At 37.2% G+C, this 19817-nt stretch overlaps 1 protein-coding gene across 1 annotated transcript in view; it reads right to left on the bottom strand.

The window, feature by feature from the left end:
* The window catches only part of SV2C (synaptic vesicle glycoprotein 2C), a 112174-nt gene that overhangs the window by 14333 nt on the left and 78024 nt on the right, over positions 1–19817 (bottom strand). The window contains exons 5-12 of the mRNA XM_030470881.2: positions 17691–17824; positions 17450–17539; positions 13214–13324; positions 10889–10977; positions 9760–9924; positions 6856–6989; positions 5375–5578; positions 4262–4421 (exon numbers count right to left, since the gene is read on the bottom strand). Of these exons, the coding sequence (XP_030326741.1) occupies positions 4262–4421; positions 5375–5578; positions 6856–6989; positions 9760–9924; positions 10889–10977; positions 13214–13324; positions 17450–17539; positions 17691–17824 (1087 nt within the window). The remainder of the gene's footprint in view (positions 1–4261; positions 4422–5374; positions 5579–6855; positions 6990–9759; positions 9925–10888; positions 10978–13213; positions 13325–17449; positions 17540–17690; positions 17825–19817) is intronic.

The raw sequence follows: 19817 nt of genomic DNA, 5'->3' as shown, positions 1-19817 counted from the left end.
CCCTTCTGAGCTTGTTTCAGAGGTATTGAAAAAAGGCAAAACAAGATTACTTCATTTTATAGCAAAACCTGGATTTTAAATATTCCTGGCCAAGATTCAAACCCAGATGTCTGGCACCTGTAGTAAAACTGATGAATTGTTGGCTATCTGATACAATCTGACCTTGATTTACTTTGCGGGAGTTGACCTATTTCTATTCCACTTGCTGGTTAGGTTTGGGTTATTAGTTGTATCTACTCCTTGTCAAAAGTCTGGCCTTAAAATGTTTGTGCTTCGCAACTTAGTTCACAAGAAGATATTTATCACTTATGGACAAAGAGAAATCTAATGATTGCATTTTAAAGTCATAAAACCCTCCTACATGTTACTTCTGAGAATTTTAACTCTATTCCATTCACATTTATATTACAGGCAGAGCTAGGAAACTGCAATGTTATTGCAAGCCCCCTGGGCACACATTACAACACAAGCCATAATTACCTCATCACACAGTATTTTTTTCCCGCATTGCTCTGCCAATGCAGAGAACAAAGAGAGCTCGAGGGTAAAACACAAACTTGGTTTCCTTCATCTGCTGCAGAAGTTGGAAGGTGTACTGTGATTAAGGTTGGGGACTGCAAAATGAGAAAGCAGTCTCATGGTTAAGATAGTTCAGTACTATCAGGAGAAAGTATACAATCACTACCACTGACACAAAATTCATATATGATGTGAGCAAGTCACATAAAGCTAACTAAATGGTCGTAAAGTATGCATTTCACATTTTCTGGGTGTTCAGCTTAGTACCTTCAGGTTTGTGTTGCTGAAGCGCTGAGCAGTGAAAGCTACATTTCCAGCCATTCCCTCATTAAAAATGCTCGGTGACTAGGATAGTGGGTACCACATGTGTCAGTCCACCGGTTTCCTTTCCTAATGGACAATGCTAAAGTAATTTTTAACAATATATTTTTCCTCTGTGCCTCAGTTGCTACATACATCACCTCTTTTCAAAGCAGTGTTTGAAAAATATGGAAAGTTTATGAAAGAGTAGGAAAGCAGTCTGGAGCACCCAAAAATGTTTGAAAGACATTTAACAACTCTTCTTGAGAGCAGAGCTATGGAATAGATTGGTTTGGCCTCCAAGAACCGATCAAAGGCTTTTCAGAATGTGCTGACTAGTCCAGAACAGCACATTAAGAAGAAAAGGTAGAAGAGAAAAGATGAGACGAAAGATGAGTTAAAACAAGTTCTTTACATTGTGGAGCTGGGTTAATTTACTTGCTCATTGGAAATCATCTAGTTTATAGCTAGTCATCATGCTTGTCCTTTAAAATTTGTGTATTAAAAAAATTATCAAATGATTATGTGTCACCACCATGTGTGTCATCTGGAAGATAGAAACCTACCTATGACTAGCATTAGTAAAATATCTTCACCTTTTAACAGAACTTCGTCATCTACCTGACAACCATCTGAAATCTATACAGTCCCGAACATGTCTTATTTTAGCAGTTGTGCAAATCAACTGAGATATCATAAGGAACAAGCAGGCAAAAGCTAGGCTAAAATAGCATAAAATTTGAAAGTGCTCATCAAAAATACAGGACAAACTACTTAATTACCTCAAATCCAGACACTAGTAAATTAAAATGTGAATAGGTAGATGAGTGTGAATGCATACAGAATCCAAATCTGTTAAGATTCTCAAGCAACCTTAACTCTGTCTTGCAGGCAGCTGATGAAGAGGAAACTGAAATGTGTGCCATGTATCATATACACTGCACATTTTCAAATTGCTCACCACACCCCTACCTGGCAAAAAGCCAGTATGATCCCTAAATACCCTGGAGTACAATTTATGAAACACCTTTTGTATTACACTGCACAATACTGGCAAAGTCCCAGTGGTTTGGCAACTGGCTAGTCTCCAAGAGGAGCTGTGCAGGAGGAAAAGGAGGGGCTGCCCAGCTTGGTCTCTTGTGCATGGTAGTATGAACTAGCCTCCTTCACACACTTTGCTTCTAGTCCAACCTTCAGCTGCACTTTACTGCTCATTTGTGATCATTTCACAGACTGGGTGTAGGAAAATGCGTATATTGGAATAGCAAAATAGTGACAGAGTTGAGCAACGTTGTTGTGCCTAGATTGTGTTTTGAGGGGAAACTGAAAGCCAGGTTCAGGACCAGATTCTCTCTGGATGCAGCTTTCCAGTGAAAGAGAGCATCATTTTAAGTATGAAAGACCTCATATGCAAAAGCAGATCATGCAGCTTGTTGTACCATATATGCCTGGAAAGGCTTGTTCAGCCCTACACCACCTTGCAGAAGCTGGAATTTCCTAGCTAACTGTGGAAAGTCATGCTAGGCCATGGAGATTAGAAGACTATTAGAAGGAAAGACAGGGCCATCAAAAGTGGGCAGAGTGGCTGTTAAACTGTAGTTAGTCTGGATAAAAAAAAAAATCAGAGAAAAAATTCTGGGAAGCAAGTTATTTGAGTCCCTGCAGGTATTAATTTTCAAATAGTTCTATGAAACATGAATAAGCTTTGCCCCCAGTCTGAAAAAAACATGTCTAGGAAGTGACTTTTAGAACTGATAATTTTCTTATAACCAGCTGGCAAAAACTGGCAGTGACAGTTCTATCACTTTTAGAATTTCAGAAAAAAAAAAATCTCATCTACAGGATGCGTGAGCAGTGTCTTTCCTGGCACAGGTAGATGTGGCTTATCAGCCTTTTTATAGTGATAATACAAAAGGACAAGTTTTCTAAGTTGTTGCAAAAAATCCCAACAACTCAGCTGCAAGTAAATTTCTGAGGTGGAATTCCAGACAGCTATTATTGCACACATAAGCTTTTTAAAAAATAAAAAAAAGGAAGAACTTGCTGCCATCCCAAAGTTAGCAAAAACTATTTAAAACAACTATTATCTACAAATACAGATGCTCTGGAATACATATCAGTTACATTCTTTTTATCAGTCCTAGTAATAATGATTGGTTTTGCTTCCATTAACATCAATGGCTTTTCCAGTTATTTTTATTTCACTTCATTTAAAGAAAACATTTGTGGTTGCTACATTCAGGAATACAAAAAAGACAGCTATTTCTATATGATATTTATTAGAATTATATCATAGAGTTTGGATGATGGAATAATTCTTGCCAAAAGAGCAATTTTCTGAGGTATAATATAAACACTAGCTTTTAATATTAAAGCTTAGTTCTTTGGATTCATAAATAGCCTAGTATGGTTATTCAATACAACCACAACAGTGGACATCAATGTCTTGTGTGAAGAAGCATATACTTTTATAATGCGAATAAAAAGAAAACAAAGCATCATGCATTTATAAACTAGAAATATTTTTCACTGTATTTGAAACTTCTAGTGAATAACATAGTGAATAGGACTGTGACAGGAGAGAGAGCACACTGTCCCTTGGCAGAAACCTGGGCAATTTTACATAAAATTTGTTTTGGGAGGGGAGGAAGGAGAAACATCCCAGTCTTTCCAAGAAAATGTGGCTTTTGTGTTTTTATACTTGACATACAATAGCATATGACTCAACTGTTCTTCCTTTATTCCATTAAGTGACATAAAACCAGCATTAAAATGTACCTGTTTCTAAGAAAAAAACCAAATCATGTCATCTAGCAGCAATGCTTGCATGACATGAAAACTGCCGTGAGCTTTCCTGTAAGAGCTCTGAAAAGTGAGGAGCAGTGCCTAAGACATTTTTGTATCCTCTTAATGCTGAGTATGTACACTCCTAGTGACCCTGCATACAAATTTGTAGCAGACTGATTAACAACTCAGCATGATTCAAGCCCACAGTCTCATCCAGAAGATGATGTTCAGCTCCAGACAGTGATTTTTATTATCATCCCCACCGTTTCACAGCCAATAGACTAATGCAGCTATATTGCCGTTTCAGACCAACAACTGTCTTTATAGTCAACTGCACTAGGGGAAACCCAGAAATATTCCATTATTGCTTTCAGAAATACTAGTCATTAGCTGTGTTTTAAATGAGAGTAACAGTGAGACCTTCTTTTTTCATATGAAGCTACATTTGTGGTATTTTCCTCATTAGACGATGTCTGATGCAAAATACATACCAAATAGCTCAAAAACATCTTTTTCCCCTTCATAAGTCAAACTATTTATTCAGTCCACTCAAAATACCACTTACCTCTGCAAAGCTCATACATACCCATTTCTAATTACCATTTCTGCTGACACATAGTGTCAGTAAAGTTAGGGGAGGTGTATGTGCACATACCTTCTGTCAGTAGGATACAGCTCCACGGTAATAACATCTAGAGAGTTCCATGCTGAGATGGTGAGGCCATTGTAGAGGCACAGCATACCTATCATCATGGATTCACTGGTCCCAAACCACAGGAAAAAACAGCTGATGCCAGAAAGAACCATGGAACCACCTAGGTTTGAAACAGGTGAAATGAACATGAAGTGGAGCTGTATTTTAAGAATTACCACTGTTTGTTTTTTCTAATGTATCTATATACACAGTACAGCTAAATAACTGACCCACACACTTGAGTTAAAATCTAAAGAGACCTCCTCTGCTAGAAAGACCAGTCAGGCAGACAAGCATTGTATGGTGCTCATAGAGAAAAAAAAGTAACTCCTCAAATATTAGGACATGTCATAAAGTATGTAGAATAGAGCATACTGGAACCCCCTCTGAACTCCCTAATTAAGCTGTTCGGGGATAACAGCCCCATTATTCCTTGTTCATCATCTTCTGCAATTACATGAAACTCGTTCATATATTGTAGCAATAAAAACACTGAGTGGGAATTGCATTTATATATTCTCCTAGAAAATGTACACAGTGAACTACCACATAGTTATTTAAGTAAATTGAAACCAGATTTAAGTAAATTGAAAACAAATTTGTCATTGCAGATAATCCAAGGGAGTTATCTTTCAACTGTGTTACTTTGCAAAGTAGATAACAGCAAAGGACTGCTGACTCTTCCGAGGGGCTGCTCCACTAGCTGAGGAGCATTTCAGCACATCTAACCTGTGCACATCTCGTTTTCCTTTCAGCTGGAGCAGAGATGAGCCTATGGCCATCACTCTCCAAAATCTCATCTCAAATGCCTAAATAATGGTCTTGTAATATCAGTGTGGAAGAGCAATGACTGATAATGTGGCATAGCAGAACTGGTTACAGAACCCTTTGTTCCTAGAGTTTCTAAGCTGGGGGCTTTTTAAAATGGCCCTTATGATGTCACAGAAACAAAGTATCCGCAAAAGGAATGTTTTGCACCTCTCTGAACCAAATTAATGAAAAAGAGAACATGTTGCTTTATCAGGAGAGCTTTAGATTTTGGTGGTGTTCCCTGTCTTAAACCGAAGCCTCTACCTAGCATCGTTAACCGTCCAATTCTATCCATCAGGAGAGCAGACACAATATTTCCTGGTAACACTGCCAAAGTTCCCAGGAAATTAACAAAGTAAATCCAGTAGGCACTGTAGTCATCATCAAAAGAAATCTGGCATCCTGTCCTGATGTGGAAAAACGTGCAATTTATCAACTCGCTGTCAACAAATTTATACTGCTCGAGATCTGTGGAAAGAAGAAAAAGAGACATTTCAGGTAACAGCTGACTCCATGTGCAGCTTTTGATTAGAAACATTTCAAGTTCACACAACTTTAATGACAATTCTGAGCTTTCATTGCTTCATAAAATGCGACTAGTTATTGCTGTTAATTTTGATACCTTTTCATCTTAATAAAAACATATGCAAAGCTCATTAAAAAAAAAAAAAGAGTTAAGGCCTGGAGTTAGGCAGGATATATTACTGCATTTCATCTCTGCTTGGACTGTATTTGGTTACGGTCTGTCAGCACTAGCTGGTCTTGCATAAAAAGTACTGGGTATCTGCAAGTTTCTAACACTCTGGTTTGCTCAGGATTAGATCTTCTCTTTCCACATCAGACAGCCTTTCAGATGAGACTGCCAATTGGGGTCAGTTTGGTTTGACTTCCTCTAAAGTGAGACATTCCTACAGAATTCAGATTAAACTAATTTTCATTTCTGACAAGGTCTCCTGGTCTTCAGCTCAAACACAGATGAGTTACTACATGCAGCTGTTGAGGCCATTCTTCCACCACTATTTCAGAGCTCTCTCCCTAAACTTCCACCTACTTTCCATTCTTCCTGTCAGCCTTATAACTCTGAATCAGGAATACCTTCCTTTCATGCAAAGAAAGCTGGGTGCTGCTTGCTCTGAAACCTATGTCTATTACTAGTATGACTTCTGGAGTTGCTTGAAAGTGGTAGGAAGTGCCCCATCTTTTCAACAAGCTTAGTTGCCCATGTTCTACTTTCAGTTATGTTTTAATAAAGTGAAAAAAAAGAGTCCTCTGTTTAACATATGAAAATATGCATTCCCATTTTTGTTACAATACTTAGGAGAGTGGGAATGATTATAGATTAGGTAGCTTGCATCCTGAACTCTGGTTCCCATGCCACAGCAAGCACAATGAACAATGTATTTCATCAGTCCTATTTAGACTAAGTAAAAAACCCACCAGGAGTTAAAGCTACCAGTAAAGCAACGAATATATTTTCTCCTCTCCAGAGTGAATCTCTTTAGAGATATTAAAATCAAAGAGAAGTTTAATATCTGAGTCAATATTAGGCCTGAGGTGTCTCCAGTGCAGGTGTGATCTGATCCTTTCACTTTTCTGTTATAACATTATAGAGGCCTGTTGCTTTTTTATAGCTTTCTATTCCCTACAAGAGAGCTTTTTGTATGCCTTACTAGAAATGCAGAAATTACAAACGTAAGATGAGAACATGCAGCTGAATGGATGTTCAGCATTTTTTCTCATAATACCTGTGTTGTAGAAGGTGGTATTCACAAAAGTACAGTTCCTGAAGAATGTGTTCAGTGAAGTAATATCTTCAAACACACAGTTCTTAAAAAGTGAATCTTCAAAGGTTACTGATTTAAACTTCATCATAATAAACCTGCCCAGTAGAAATAATTTCTGTCAGTCTACCTTCATAGGTTAGAAAGCGCAACAGGTCAAGCTGATGCAGCTATACAGGTCTAAAAAATATTAACTCCAGTAACGATGATTCCTTAAAGGCATTCTGCGGATGTAATTAATGATTACCTGATTCTAGAATACTATTGTTCAGAAAAAACATTAATAAGATGAATAGCTCCACACAGCTACCAGCCACAACCATTCCTTTGATAATATTTCTCTTATAGTTGTCCTTAATCATCAGACAAAAACAATGTCATGACATTACTGGAATAGCCTTGTAAATTAACTATTACTTATAACTTGGCATTACAGTCAGAAATTGGGAGATCATGCTCCAGAAACTCAGCTTCTTGGAAAAAACAATCACCTGCCAGTACCACGAAGCCGGAAGAAAAGAATTTTTTAAAGAACTTGTATTTCTTCAGACGAACACAGTGGGCATTGTGTCAGCCTCAAATGCAAAACAGGAACAGCACAATTACATTGCCAGTTACACAGCTACATATCCAACTGGAAGTTTGTGTTTGTTCCTCCTGTGCCTGTGGATGCAACTGCAACTACTGTGTACATAAAACAGGTATAGGTAAATTTTTAGTAACTTTTTCTTATTTCTGAACATCCCTCTTCCTACTGACTCATTTAACTTCTAGGTCTTTGATCATGACTGTCATTCAAGTCATTCACAGAAGAAGTCAATGATGAAGTGTATTACTAGCAGTAACTTTCTAACCTCGATGTTACTAGAATAAAAAAATGCTGTAAGCTTTTTTTAGTATAATTCTATAAAACAGCATTATTATGCTAAAAAAAAGAAAAAATGTAGAAATACATCATTATTTTTGTGATGTCTTCTATTTCACATGAAGCTGTGAAACAAGGTTGGCAGACTTCACTCAAAGTGGCAAGAGTTTTAAAAGCCGTGCTTTAATTGTTATATGACTGTAAGAACTGTTACAATGGCAAAGTCTTCAAAACACAGACCTGACTCTGCTCTAATTAAACGTGGTGTGACTAGCTAAATAATTTTCTTACTACAAGACTAATAGGAGGAATAGGACACACAAAATACATTACCTACAAAACAGTAGGAACTAAACTCTCTCACCAATAAAGTTGTTGAAATCTTTATGAGAAAGGAAAGAAAAACTGGTTGTATTTGTCACAGCAAGAGACTTACAGCTAATGAATTCTCTTTGTCTATTGCTCGGAAGAATGGTGTTTTCAACCCATTAGTTTCATTTACTATACCATTTCTCACTTGTGACAGACTGACTAAAATCAAGCTGGTGTTTAGTGTTAACTCCTTATAATTTTTCATATAACACTTCCCATTTTAAAATGTAGCCTAATTCTAGAGGAGAACAAAGAAAATTTAGCAATTAAATTAGTCAGTTGGAACAGAAATGACAGACTACATGTCCTTCATTCTTCTGATGCACTTTCTAGCTTTGGACAGGAAACATGACTATATTAAAATTGGTGTTGCGATGATTTGAATTAAAACCCAACAGAGATGTAATGAAGTAAAAAGTCAAGTACTAATGGATCTTCTATTTAAGAAAGAACATGAAGGAAACACAGATTGAGGGTGACTGGAGTATTTAAATATTTGTGGAGGAAGAATACTAAATGAGTACATACTTCTGTGGAAAATGCTTTGGTCATCTCATAACTGTCAGAGGCTTCTTAAATTTGCACATTTGAAAGAGTAAGTTAGTGTTTTGGAGCAGATAAATGTTAGATCTAGTGTTTTACAAGAATTTTCAGTTTAAATTGATAACACCTCAGTTGACTGAGTGCTGCCAGTTACTCTCAGCAGATAGTTCTTTGCTTTCAGGACATCTACCTCCTAGAAAGGAGTGAAACTGGAAAGCCATGGCTAGTTCAAAAATGAGATAACTGTATCTTCTTGTCTGAAGTGCATAAACCTTTAATTGTGTCAAAACTAGATTTCTTATAAAAATAATTTTTAAAGCCCTGTATTACAAAACCCAGTAATTTCACTTACCTAGATATAGATTTTCCTATGGAAATAATAATTACTTAGCATCACAACTTCCAGCAGACCAGTCACATGGTTATCCCTCAAGAGAAACCAGATACCTAAGCCAGCTGTATTTAATTTTCCCCTAAGTTCTCTAGCTATCTGTAAAGTCCAGATAGAGCCTTAATATGTTCAGATTCAGTTAAAAAAACCCCAACAAACCAAAACACAAAACGCATTGCCAACATGTTGTTTCCCATTCAGAGCTGTTTGTACTTTTTATTGATTTACAGTAACATTTAGCTTTTCTTTTTCTGTGATAAGATGCTAACCTCTCAATGTTCAGCGTTTTCACAGAAGCGTCTTTTATTGATATAAGAAACGAACTAGCAACGGAGATGAAAGTATGTCTTTTCCCAGCCGCCCACAATATGCTGCATGTGTTGGGTCTGAAAACCTTTGAATCCCACTGTGAAAGGATGTATTGTTAGTTTAGGCTTTTCGGTCTGTTTTTCAGGATGACAAGGAAGCTGTGTTTGCTTGGGAGATCCTCACACAGGAACCACCAGGGCATGTACAGGTTCATTTCTCCCCATGCTCCACAAGGCATAAGAAATCAAAATCAAAAATAAATTCCCATTAAAAAGCAACAAAAGCAACTATCATTAGATGATGGATAAAAATATGAGATTATTAGGACATGCTTTAAAACATCATTTGTTTATTTCAGCTAAGTCAGGATATTAGGAAATCTCTAAACCTGTCATTGATGTATTCTCCATTGCTGTGAATCTGATTTTCCAATGTGAAGTTGAAGACGAAATGTGAAACCTCCTCATTGCGGAAATGTTTCACTCGGGATGCATATTCGTCTGACTGCAGATGTTTAATGACGTCAGGAAACCAGACAGATAAGCCATAGTAGCTGCAAAAAACAGAAGCAGCTCAGTCACCAGTCTTACTTGTTGGGAAATCTAAGTTGAGGATGAACAGCTCTTATGTGATGGAGCAGGTGCTCCACATCGTGGTTTCAACCGTAACAGTTACTTATTCTTCCTAGCAGCTGGTGCAGTGCTGTGTTTTGGCTTTAGTCTGAGAACAATGCTGATAAACACACGAATGTATTAGTTGTTGCTAAGTAGCACTTACTCCAATCAAGGACTTTTCAGTCTCATGCTCTGCCAGTGAGGAGGGGCACAAGAAGCCGGGAGGGAGCAGAGACAGGACACCTGACCCAAACTGGCCAAAGGGGTATTCCATACCACAGCACATCATGCCCAGTATATAAACTGGGGGGAGGCACCCGGAAGGGTCCAATCACTGCTCGGGTCAGGCTGGGTATCGGTCAGCAGGTGGTGAGCAATTTTATTGCGCTTCACCTGTGTTTTCTGAACTTTCATTTCTTTTTTGTTGTTTCCCATTATTATTATTATTGTTATCGTTGGTATTTTTTCTATTATCACTATATTTTACTTTATTTTCGTTATTGAACTGTTCTTATCTCAACCCATGGGTTTTACGTTCTTTTGATTCTCCTCCCCATCCCACCTGGAGAGTGGGAAAAATGGGGGGTGAATGAGTAGGTGCACAGTGCTTAGTTACTGGCTGGGTTTAAACCATGACACTCCATCATAATAAAATCGTCCATAAAATAAAAATATTGGAAAATGCTGACATCAGAAGATGCTCTTTTCTGAAGCAGATATTTTTGATGAGGTAACCTTGCAACTAAAAACAGGCTAATGGATAAATATAACATTTTGTGGAAAGATACTGGATAAAACCCTTCTGGACAAAAAAGATAATCATAATGATAGAAATCTGCATGCAAATGATTTTTCTGTCCATCAAGTCTATTAAAAATGATTTAATATCTCAACCACTCTTACCCAAAAGACAGGGTGAACCATACAGCTGTAAGTTTGATCGTATTATCCTTCACTGGGTAGTTGAAGCATCTCATAAATGTCAACCAAATCTGTAAATCATTAGGAAATACATTTATTATGAATTGTATTTTGAACAATTTTGCTAAACGATAGAAGCTTTTTGATTCTGATTTGCTTGCTTCTTCAGGGCCTCTGAGAGAGTAGACCAACTCTTTGATATTGGTCACACAAGCATGTTAATCACAGCTCATTGGTCACACAAGTATGTTAATCTCCAGATATAGCCAGGTTGTGCACTTTTGACTTCTTTTCATAGAATCATAGAATGGTTTGGGTTGGAAGGGACCTTTAAAGGTCATCTAGTTTCAAGACCCCTGCCACAGGCAGCAACACCTTCTACTAGACCAGGTTGCTCAAAGCCCCACCCAAACTGGCCGTGAACACTGCCAGGGATGGGGCAGCCAAAACTTCTTTCGGCAACCTGTTCCGGTGCCTCACCACTCTCATCATAAAACATTTATTCCTAATGTCCAATCTAAATCTATCCTATTATAGTCTAACACTCTTACCCCTTCTCCTGCCACTACAGGCCTTGGTAAAAAGTCTCCCTCAATCTTTCTTATAAGCCTCCTTTAGGTACTGAAAGGCTGCTATAAGGTGTCCCTGGAGCCTTCTCTTCTCCAGGCTGAGCAATCTCAACTCTTTCAAGCTTTTCTCACAGGAGACATACCCCAGCCCCCTGATCATTTGTGCGGCGTCCTCTGGACTTGCTCAAACAGGTCCACATCCTTTTTATGTTGGGGGCCTCAAAGCTGGATGCAGTACTGCAGGTGGGGTCTCATGAGATCAGAGTAGAGGGGCAGACCTGCTGGCCATGCTTCTTTTTATGCAGCTTAGAATGTGATTGGCTTTCTGGGATGCAAGCATACATTGCTGGCCTATATAAAATTATTTACACACTAGTGTGTGTGGTGTTTATTAATTCACCCTCTGCTCTGATCACCTCAAACTTTCCAATATCTAGGCAACTTCATTTCACTATGTCAAATAAACAGAGATCTTGTCAAAAATGTTTTCTTCTCACTTCCCAGTATTACACTGCTTTAAGTTTTGATAAACTATATTCCATAATTCAACAGTGACACAGAGTTTGATCTATCATAACCTACCACAGCTAGAAATTGGTACTTTGAGGAAAAGATGGGACCACCCTCAGGTCAGAGACACTACAGCAGAGCCAACCGAGAATGGTGTTGTCTTCCCTCTCTCTCTCATCTCAAGAAGATTTTCTCCTTTTGAAGAGAAGTAGCAGTCTGTCTTAGGAGGTTTCAGCACACATTGTGCAACAAGGAGCTCTAACCCAGGGACTAGTCCAGTGAGATAACAAGGATGTGAGACAGCCAAGCTGTAACTCCTTTAAAACTGGTTTGGTAACAAGGAAAAATCATAACATTTCAATCCTCAACTAGTCAATTTTTGTACAAATAACTATAAAAGTAGACACCTTCTGGGTTTGTTTGGTTGAGGTTTTTGTGTTTGGTATTTTTTAATAGTGAAAATGCCATTTTACCATGCAAAGCAGTTTTGTGACAAACCTTGGTTTACAACACTTCATCATAGTTCTGGAGACTTTCAAGATGCCAGATTTTTAACAGCTGTGAAAAGATATTTCTAATTTTTTTTTTTTTTTAAATTGATGGGACTTTTCTCAATTTTCATTACAAGGTTAAAAGGTACAGCATAATTCTGGCTTTGCAAAGAAATAAAAAAAAATATGGAGCACAGTCCTGGTAAGCTTGCATTAAACTCTCTGAAATAGTTCTAAAATAGTTTTCTGGTAAAACAATTGACATGCCTAAAAATACATGCAGATACAAAGCCTTATAAAGGTTTTATTGACATCTATTTATACAATTTATTCATGACTTTACCATTTGTAAGTAATGTCGCTGCCTCAAGTTCATGTTGAAAATTTTCCATCTCATCATGTGTCACCTCTTTCTATAGGTATATATTGATATGCATTTCCAGTAGTTATTATACTGTGGTGGTTGGGAATATGGCTATGTAACTATCAGCCATTGCTTGTGTGAAGACCAATGGAGCATTTTCCTTCTCACAAACTGTGACCAACCTCTGTGATTCACCAGCACCTCTTCTAGGTCAGGAAATGAGAACCTTACACTGGTTCCTGAATCTTCTAGTGCATGGAAAATGCAGCATTGCAGCTATCGCTAGCATGAGCTCAATAATCCATCCCATATCTGAAGGCTAATTAAAAAGAGGAAAGGTAATTACAGAACAAACAGAGGTGCTGTTACTTACGGCATACAGCTCTGTGCGAATTCTAACAAAACACCTCCTGTACCAAGTTCCTGTATCGCTCTCTATTTCTATAAGCTCATCTATCTGCTTCGGAGTTTTGATTCTGTTAACCTAGAAATAAAAACAGAACAGCAAATGTTTGCATTTTATTGAATAATTAACTGCCTGTCAAGGACATTTGGAAGGTTTTAATAAATCCCATAAACTAAGAATGAGCAGATGTTAAACCTGTGTCTACACCCAGAATGCTTTAGAAATATAAAGGAATAGTAGCACTATCCAAATCCAAATTTCGTTATGAATGCAACTGTACTGGAAAAACTTCAGATTCAAAGCATGCAGGAAATCAATTTCCTCTGACTGAAACAAGCTGTTACTGTCAGGTTCTGCTAGACTGTTGCTGTGCATACCCCTAATGCCACAAAGGATAAAACAGTATTTAAACCCTTAGTTAACCATGTCCAGATTTTGCTATCAAGATGTTTCTGACTTGCTATCGCAACATTCTTGAAAGTCTACTGATTAAACATACAGTAATGCAAATAGAAGTATTTGAAATGTCAAGAATTAATAGTTGAGTAACGTTATTCTTTTGTTCTTATTTCCTTTACTGTCAGACAGGGAACTCTCTTTGTTTTTTGCATGTTGACTTTAACTATCTATTTTAATGAAGAGAGAAAAAGTTAGGTGAAATGATCTGGAATCATGCATGTTATTGCTGTTATGAGCAATCACCTACTTTATCTAAAGTGAAATGAGATAAACAGACATCAGGGAAAAATAAAGAATTACCAGTGACAGAGAACGTGATGTTGCCTACAATGCTAGTTTTCACTTTTGCTCTCCTGTGTAGCAAAACAAGAATGTGTAATATGGTCTTTCCAGACACAGGACTTGACAAACTTAAATCATTGTATGGTTTTGGTTTTGGCTTCTGCTCTGGTCCCAGGTTCACAGCGATACCACAAAAGGCAGTGTAATTATCCACAGTTTATTTTAAAAGAATAGAAATAGAGAACGGGAAAAAAAAAAGTAAAATGGGGAAAGGGACTGATATATAGGGAGGGAAAGAGCAAGACACTGAGTGTTCAGTGTATGGCTGGCATTTCTGAAGGTAGCAATAGCTTGTGTTTCTTCCTAAGAGAATGATGACACCACTACCCACAGATGCACCAGAGTGGATTAGCGGACACCAGGGAATAGCAGTATTGATGGTAAAGCTCTAGTTTTCAGCCCACTGCTTTTTATAGGTGTACACTGTTTAAGATGTACCAGCAGCCTCATCCCATGAACAAGAACAAACAAATGCCCACTAAGCAGTTTAGCTATAATCACCCTCATTTCTGAAATACTGCAGCTCACTGTCTTGCCAAACGAGGACTGTACCAAAGACAAGACTGTACTCTTCTCATCATGCCTTTTCCGATAGCAATAATCTTGTCTGCATCATTCAATTGATTTTAAACTTTTCTTATACTGCTTTTATGAAACATGTTATAAAGAAGACTGAGTTGAGTCTTCCAAGATTATTTAAGACCTTGTATATACAGACACCGTCACAAGTCACAACTCCAAGCAGAAAGGGCATGCCTTCTGAATCACACTGTTTAAACCAGTACCACGCTTGTAAGCTCAGGGGGCAGCTTTTTCACCTGACTCATTTGGAGCTCTGGAGGTTGGGGGAAGCATGCATATATCCTAGGACCACTGTATATGACTGGAGACAAAAAGCCCCTGGCTTTCATGGTTCTTTAACACAAGAAAAGTCCTACTGAATCAGGACAATGGTCCATCTGGACCATGCAAATTCAGATGTCAGAATATGAAGAATGAAAGAAAAAACCAAAAAAGAATACCTATTTTAATGAAAATGGAACTTCTGTTTAAACGCAATGACTAAAAATATGCAATGGCTTAAATTTTACAAAATCAAGACTTGCTGTAAAGACAAACTTTTTGCAGATTAAAAGATTAATATATCACAAAGAAAGAATGGACAGAATTTTGGGTTTAAGGATACAAAGATTTTTTTTTTTCACATAAACATTTAAACCAATTGATCTAATGAATGTATATTTTAAGGATCCAGGAAGGTAGTTAAGCATGTACATAAATGTTTAACTTGGGTAGTTCCATAATAGAAGATACTATCAATTTTCTACCATCTCTGTTAATGTCACTGCTCTCAAGAGAGATTTTCAAAAGTTTTCAAAGATATTACCACCACAGTCAGTAACTAGAACATATCTATTGGAGTTTCTAACTGAAAAATCAATTGTTCACCAGTTGATGCCTTCCCTGTTCTAAAGGTTTGAAGATAAAATCCTCAATATGAGTAACAAGCGTAAATATGACATGTGAAAAAAGCTTCTAGGAAAAGATGAAATCAATATAACATAGGAAAACATACCAAAGGAAAGCACATTAAAACTGCAGCAGTAATAAAAAAAGTTGCATCAGCTGTGGAGTTACAAAATATACTATCAAAGCATATCGGATGTGACTAGTGACATGAAATGGAGGAAAACAGTAACACAGAAGTCATAGAATGGTATTGGATGAAGAAACAGGGTTTAAGAGAGCTATGTGAATAAATTACTGAGACAAAATGACACAATAGGAATAACTTACATTTTTTAAAAAAAGAGAGACTAAAAGTATGACCCAAACAATTAATGCATAAGTTCTTCACTTTTTGGATTTTATAAGATTAAGTGCTGATGTTTTCAATGAGGAGACAATGAGGTATTCTCTAATCATATTAAAGCAAGCTAAAACCAGGGACTTCTATATATGTGTAACCTTGACATACAATATTTCTAATCTTTCAAATGCTCAATATCTGGAATTGAGTTTTCCCAATGATTATGTCAGAAACTGGCAAATATCCCAAGAAAATGGTGTGTTTTCCTTATTCATGCCTTATTCATGGGTGATAAATTAACAAAAATAGCTATACATAAACTGTTGAGTTCAATATGATTCAGTGTCACATTTTAACAGCCGTAGAAAGACTTGTTAGATCACAAGAACTGGAAACAAGAAGCATGTGCTTTGTTTTCTTCTCCACAGCTGCTTTAGGACATGATTATGATTATGTTCAACTAATGTGAGACTGTGGCTGATCCTTCCTCCCACCTTTTGTCCCAGTATATTTCTGTCTTACTCCTCATGCCCAAGCCAACATCGTAGGTGGACAGTGTCTGTGCTATGGCTGACTGTGCAATCAGTCAATGAATATCAACACTGGCAGAAGAAAAACAAAGAGTGACTGAGGGGAGGCATACCGTGTCTGAAAGCAGCTCGGATCAGCAAAAGCCAATGGTGAAATTACACCCTAGCTGTATGGTGTTAGGCAAATCTCTTTATCCATAAATGAAATCAGAAAATAAAATACTAGGTTAGATGGGATTAGAGGTAGATCACAGGTGTATCAATAAATGTGGATTTAACATGATAGGTGTGCTAACCAGCCTTCTTTCAGACTAAATACAGGAGGGTTTGAGCTTCTTTGTGGAAAAAAATTACATGGAGTCAACGGAAACTATATCCAAGGCAATAAACTGCAAGTCTTAATGAAATAAAGTTATATGGTCACATGGTCGTTCCTTGAGACTGCCTGCAAATGCAGAACCTTCAGAAGGATTTCTTAATTGAGTTATGTGTGCATTAAAGTAAGAGGAAAGCCTCCTGAAGACGAAAAACATCCCAAACATGGCTCTGAGAGGGAGCAGAGTGCTTACACTCCCACAGCACAGCACAAGTTGTAAAGGGAGACTGGATTTCAAAGCAAGAAAATGTCTTCTGCTATTTGGTCCTACTGTATCCAGGAAGAAAAAGATTATTATGTATATCGTTCATAATTAAGGAAGATGCCATAAAAAACCCCCACATCTGAATCACCAGTTTCTCCTCCAAGTAGAAACAACCTGTCAATGCTTTGAATCTGGCCTTTTCATTAAATAAAACACAGATTGAGTCTATTAAGTGTCTTCGTACACCAAAAATATCACAATGTGGATTCGAGAATATGTTGGCCAAAGGCTTGTATGTTTACATCCGTTGTATATATAACAATTTCAGTAGGAATTCGGTTCTTATATTTAGGTTTTTAGAGTGCAAATTATTTACTTTGTCATGCAGAGTATCAATATTGATTGCTTAAGCCCTCCAGACCTTGCCAATCAGCTAGCTCACTGATGTGTTAAAACAATTAGCTTTAAAAGTGGTACTCACTGTGAAGACTTTCTCAGGCTGACCACGAGCTCGCATGTTTGTGTCATGAATTTGCTTGAGTATCATCCAAGCTTCATCATGTTTTCCGACCTAAATGTTCATTTAAACAAAACATACATACAGATTAAGATATTCATTATTATCACTGAACAATCATTATGTCTGTTATACAGAAGTCATGATGTAAACACAGAGATAATTTTGACTGGAATCTGAAGACTATTTGGAAAGTTATATATACCTCAAGCAAGAACCGCGGGCTTTCTGGCATAAAGGTGAGGGCTACCACGGAAGAGACACAAGGCAGTGCACAGACGATCACAAATACTCGCCAGCTGTGGAACTGGTAGGCAGAGCCCATGCTGAAACTCCATCCTATGAAATAAGAAATTCACAGCATGTAGAGAAATAAGGAGTATTGTATATGAGAGTCTGCAGCTTCTTGGAGATGCAAAATGATACTTTTATTTAAATGAAGCCTGATTGGTCTCTCTCTTCTATTTCCACAAATATTAATGATTTCACAAATAATCTTACACAATGAGTTTCATGCTCTTTCATGTGATTAGTCAGGCTGGAAAATTGCCATATTATGTAGGGTGAGAAACTTCCTTACACAGGGATGAAGAAAGCTCATTCAAGTCTCTTATCAAAATCTGCATGAAAGTAGTTATGAAAACCAAACAGGGACACTATCACCATATGTAAGAATACATACACAAAGAAATAGTTTTCTAAGAATACTGGAAGAAGGAAGAATTAAAGAGCTACACTCAGATGATATGTTTTATGGAATTTTACAGCCTTCCTTACTAACTTTTTCTACAAAAAGTTAATTTCAACACTCTTCGTAAGAGTCTCTTAACATGATACAGTGCAACACATAAAGCATTTACAGTGCCTAACTTCTGTTTCCATCTTGTTCCAGAGCACTATACCACTCCTTAAATTCTGTTAGAAGTAAACTGACAGTTGGCCCCCTGCCTCATAACTAGATATACAGGAAAAAACACCCAGTATTTAAGCTTCTATCTATCTGAGATGAGCAACCTTAACATTGAAGTAGAGAGAAAATTTATGATTATATAAAAGAGATTACGAAAAAAGAACAAGAAAACAACTCTCATCTGAAAAATTGATTTTGAGATACGTATAACTAATAACATGCTATAGGAGCCATTGTTAAAATATACTGAAAAGAACACAAAAGGAAATACTGGAAAACTTGTATGTGAAGTTGCAGTGCTGGTAGTTCAGCTTTTTAATAAAATATCTGATTGTTCCATATATTATGACTGGACTATTGAAACGGTGTAATTGTAAGAAAGCTAAGAATTTCTCTAAAGAAAGAGAAAAATATTATTTGAGTAATTATCTGGCGTTTTAGTCTGGCTTCAATACAGTAGTAATTTTCAAGTAAAATTTTCAAAGGATAACATACTAAAAGATGAGTGGAAGATAAGAACGATAAAGGACAGATGAAGTTACTGGAATAAAATGGAATCCTGGCTGATGAAAGAGCTGATACCAGATAGATCTGATATATTTCTTTGCTAACTGATTTTTTTAGACAAAAGACATGGTTAATTAAATCTGTCTGCATGTCCATAAACAACTACTACAACATGGTACCAAATGGCTGCAGGGAAGGCAGCACAGGAAAGGGGGGTCATCTTTCAGGATAGTGCAGTCCAGGTACTGGCTCTTGTCGTTAGAAACAGTCCCAGAAATACACAGAGCCACTAGCATACTTACACAATCTGCCTTTCACTGCTCTGGTTTATGTTTTATGAGATTGAGCTGCAGAAAAAGCACTTCTGCGGTAAATGTAATCAGCCTGGCTTTATACCTATTTTAAAAACCAACAGTAACATCTTGTACTTCATAGCCAGTCCTGGAAAATGATAATTTATTTTAAGGTGTCATTTATTAATGTAAGTGAACCATACCACACTTAATTAAAGGCAATGAGTGCACCATTCATCTCACTGTCATCCTGACAACCTACAAAACATCTTTTTCGCTCCTCAAAATATCTGAGAGGCATGTCAAGTGAAATGTTTATTATGGTTTTTATTGCTCTTATTCTGCCTTTTTCCCTATTTATTGTATTAGCTGCTGCAATTTATCAACATATTTGCTGAGTTAATTATAATAGTAAATGTCAGGATTAGAAGAAGCAATTGGTAGAAAAAAGCCAGCTGCAACACAGCTTTCTTGGGGCTGCTCTCCTGTCTATTCCAGCACCACCAGCACTAGATCAGCAAAACGAACATATATTTTAAATGCAGAGAAAGTTTAGATTTATTCTTTTTTAACACATCCCATTTTCCTAGGTCATGAGCTAATCTGGAAAACGGGGCCATTA

The sequence above is a fragment of the Strigops habroptila genome, chromosome Z (genome assembly GCF_004027225.2).
Source record: "Strigops habroptila isolate Jane chromosome Z, bStrHab1.2.pri, whole genome shotgun sequence".
NCBI lineage: Eukaryota > Metazoa > Chordata > Aves > Psittaciformes > Psittacidae > Strigops > Strigops habroptila.
Note: the sequence above shows the minus strand (reverse complement) of the source record. Positions and strands in the feature narration are given on the sequence as shown.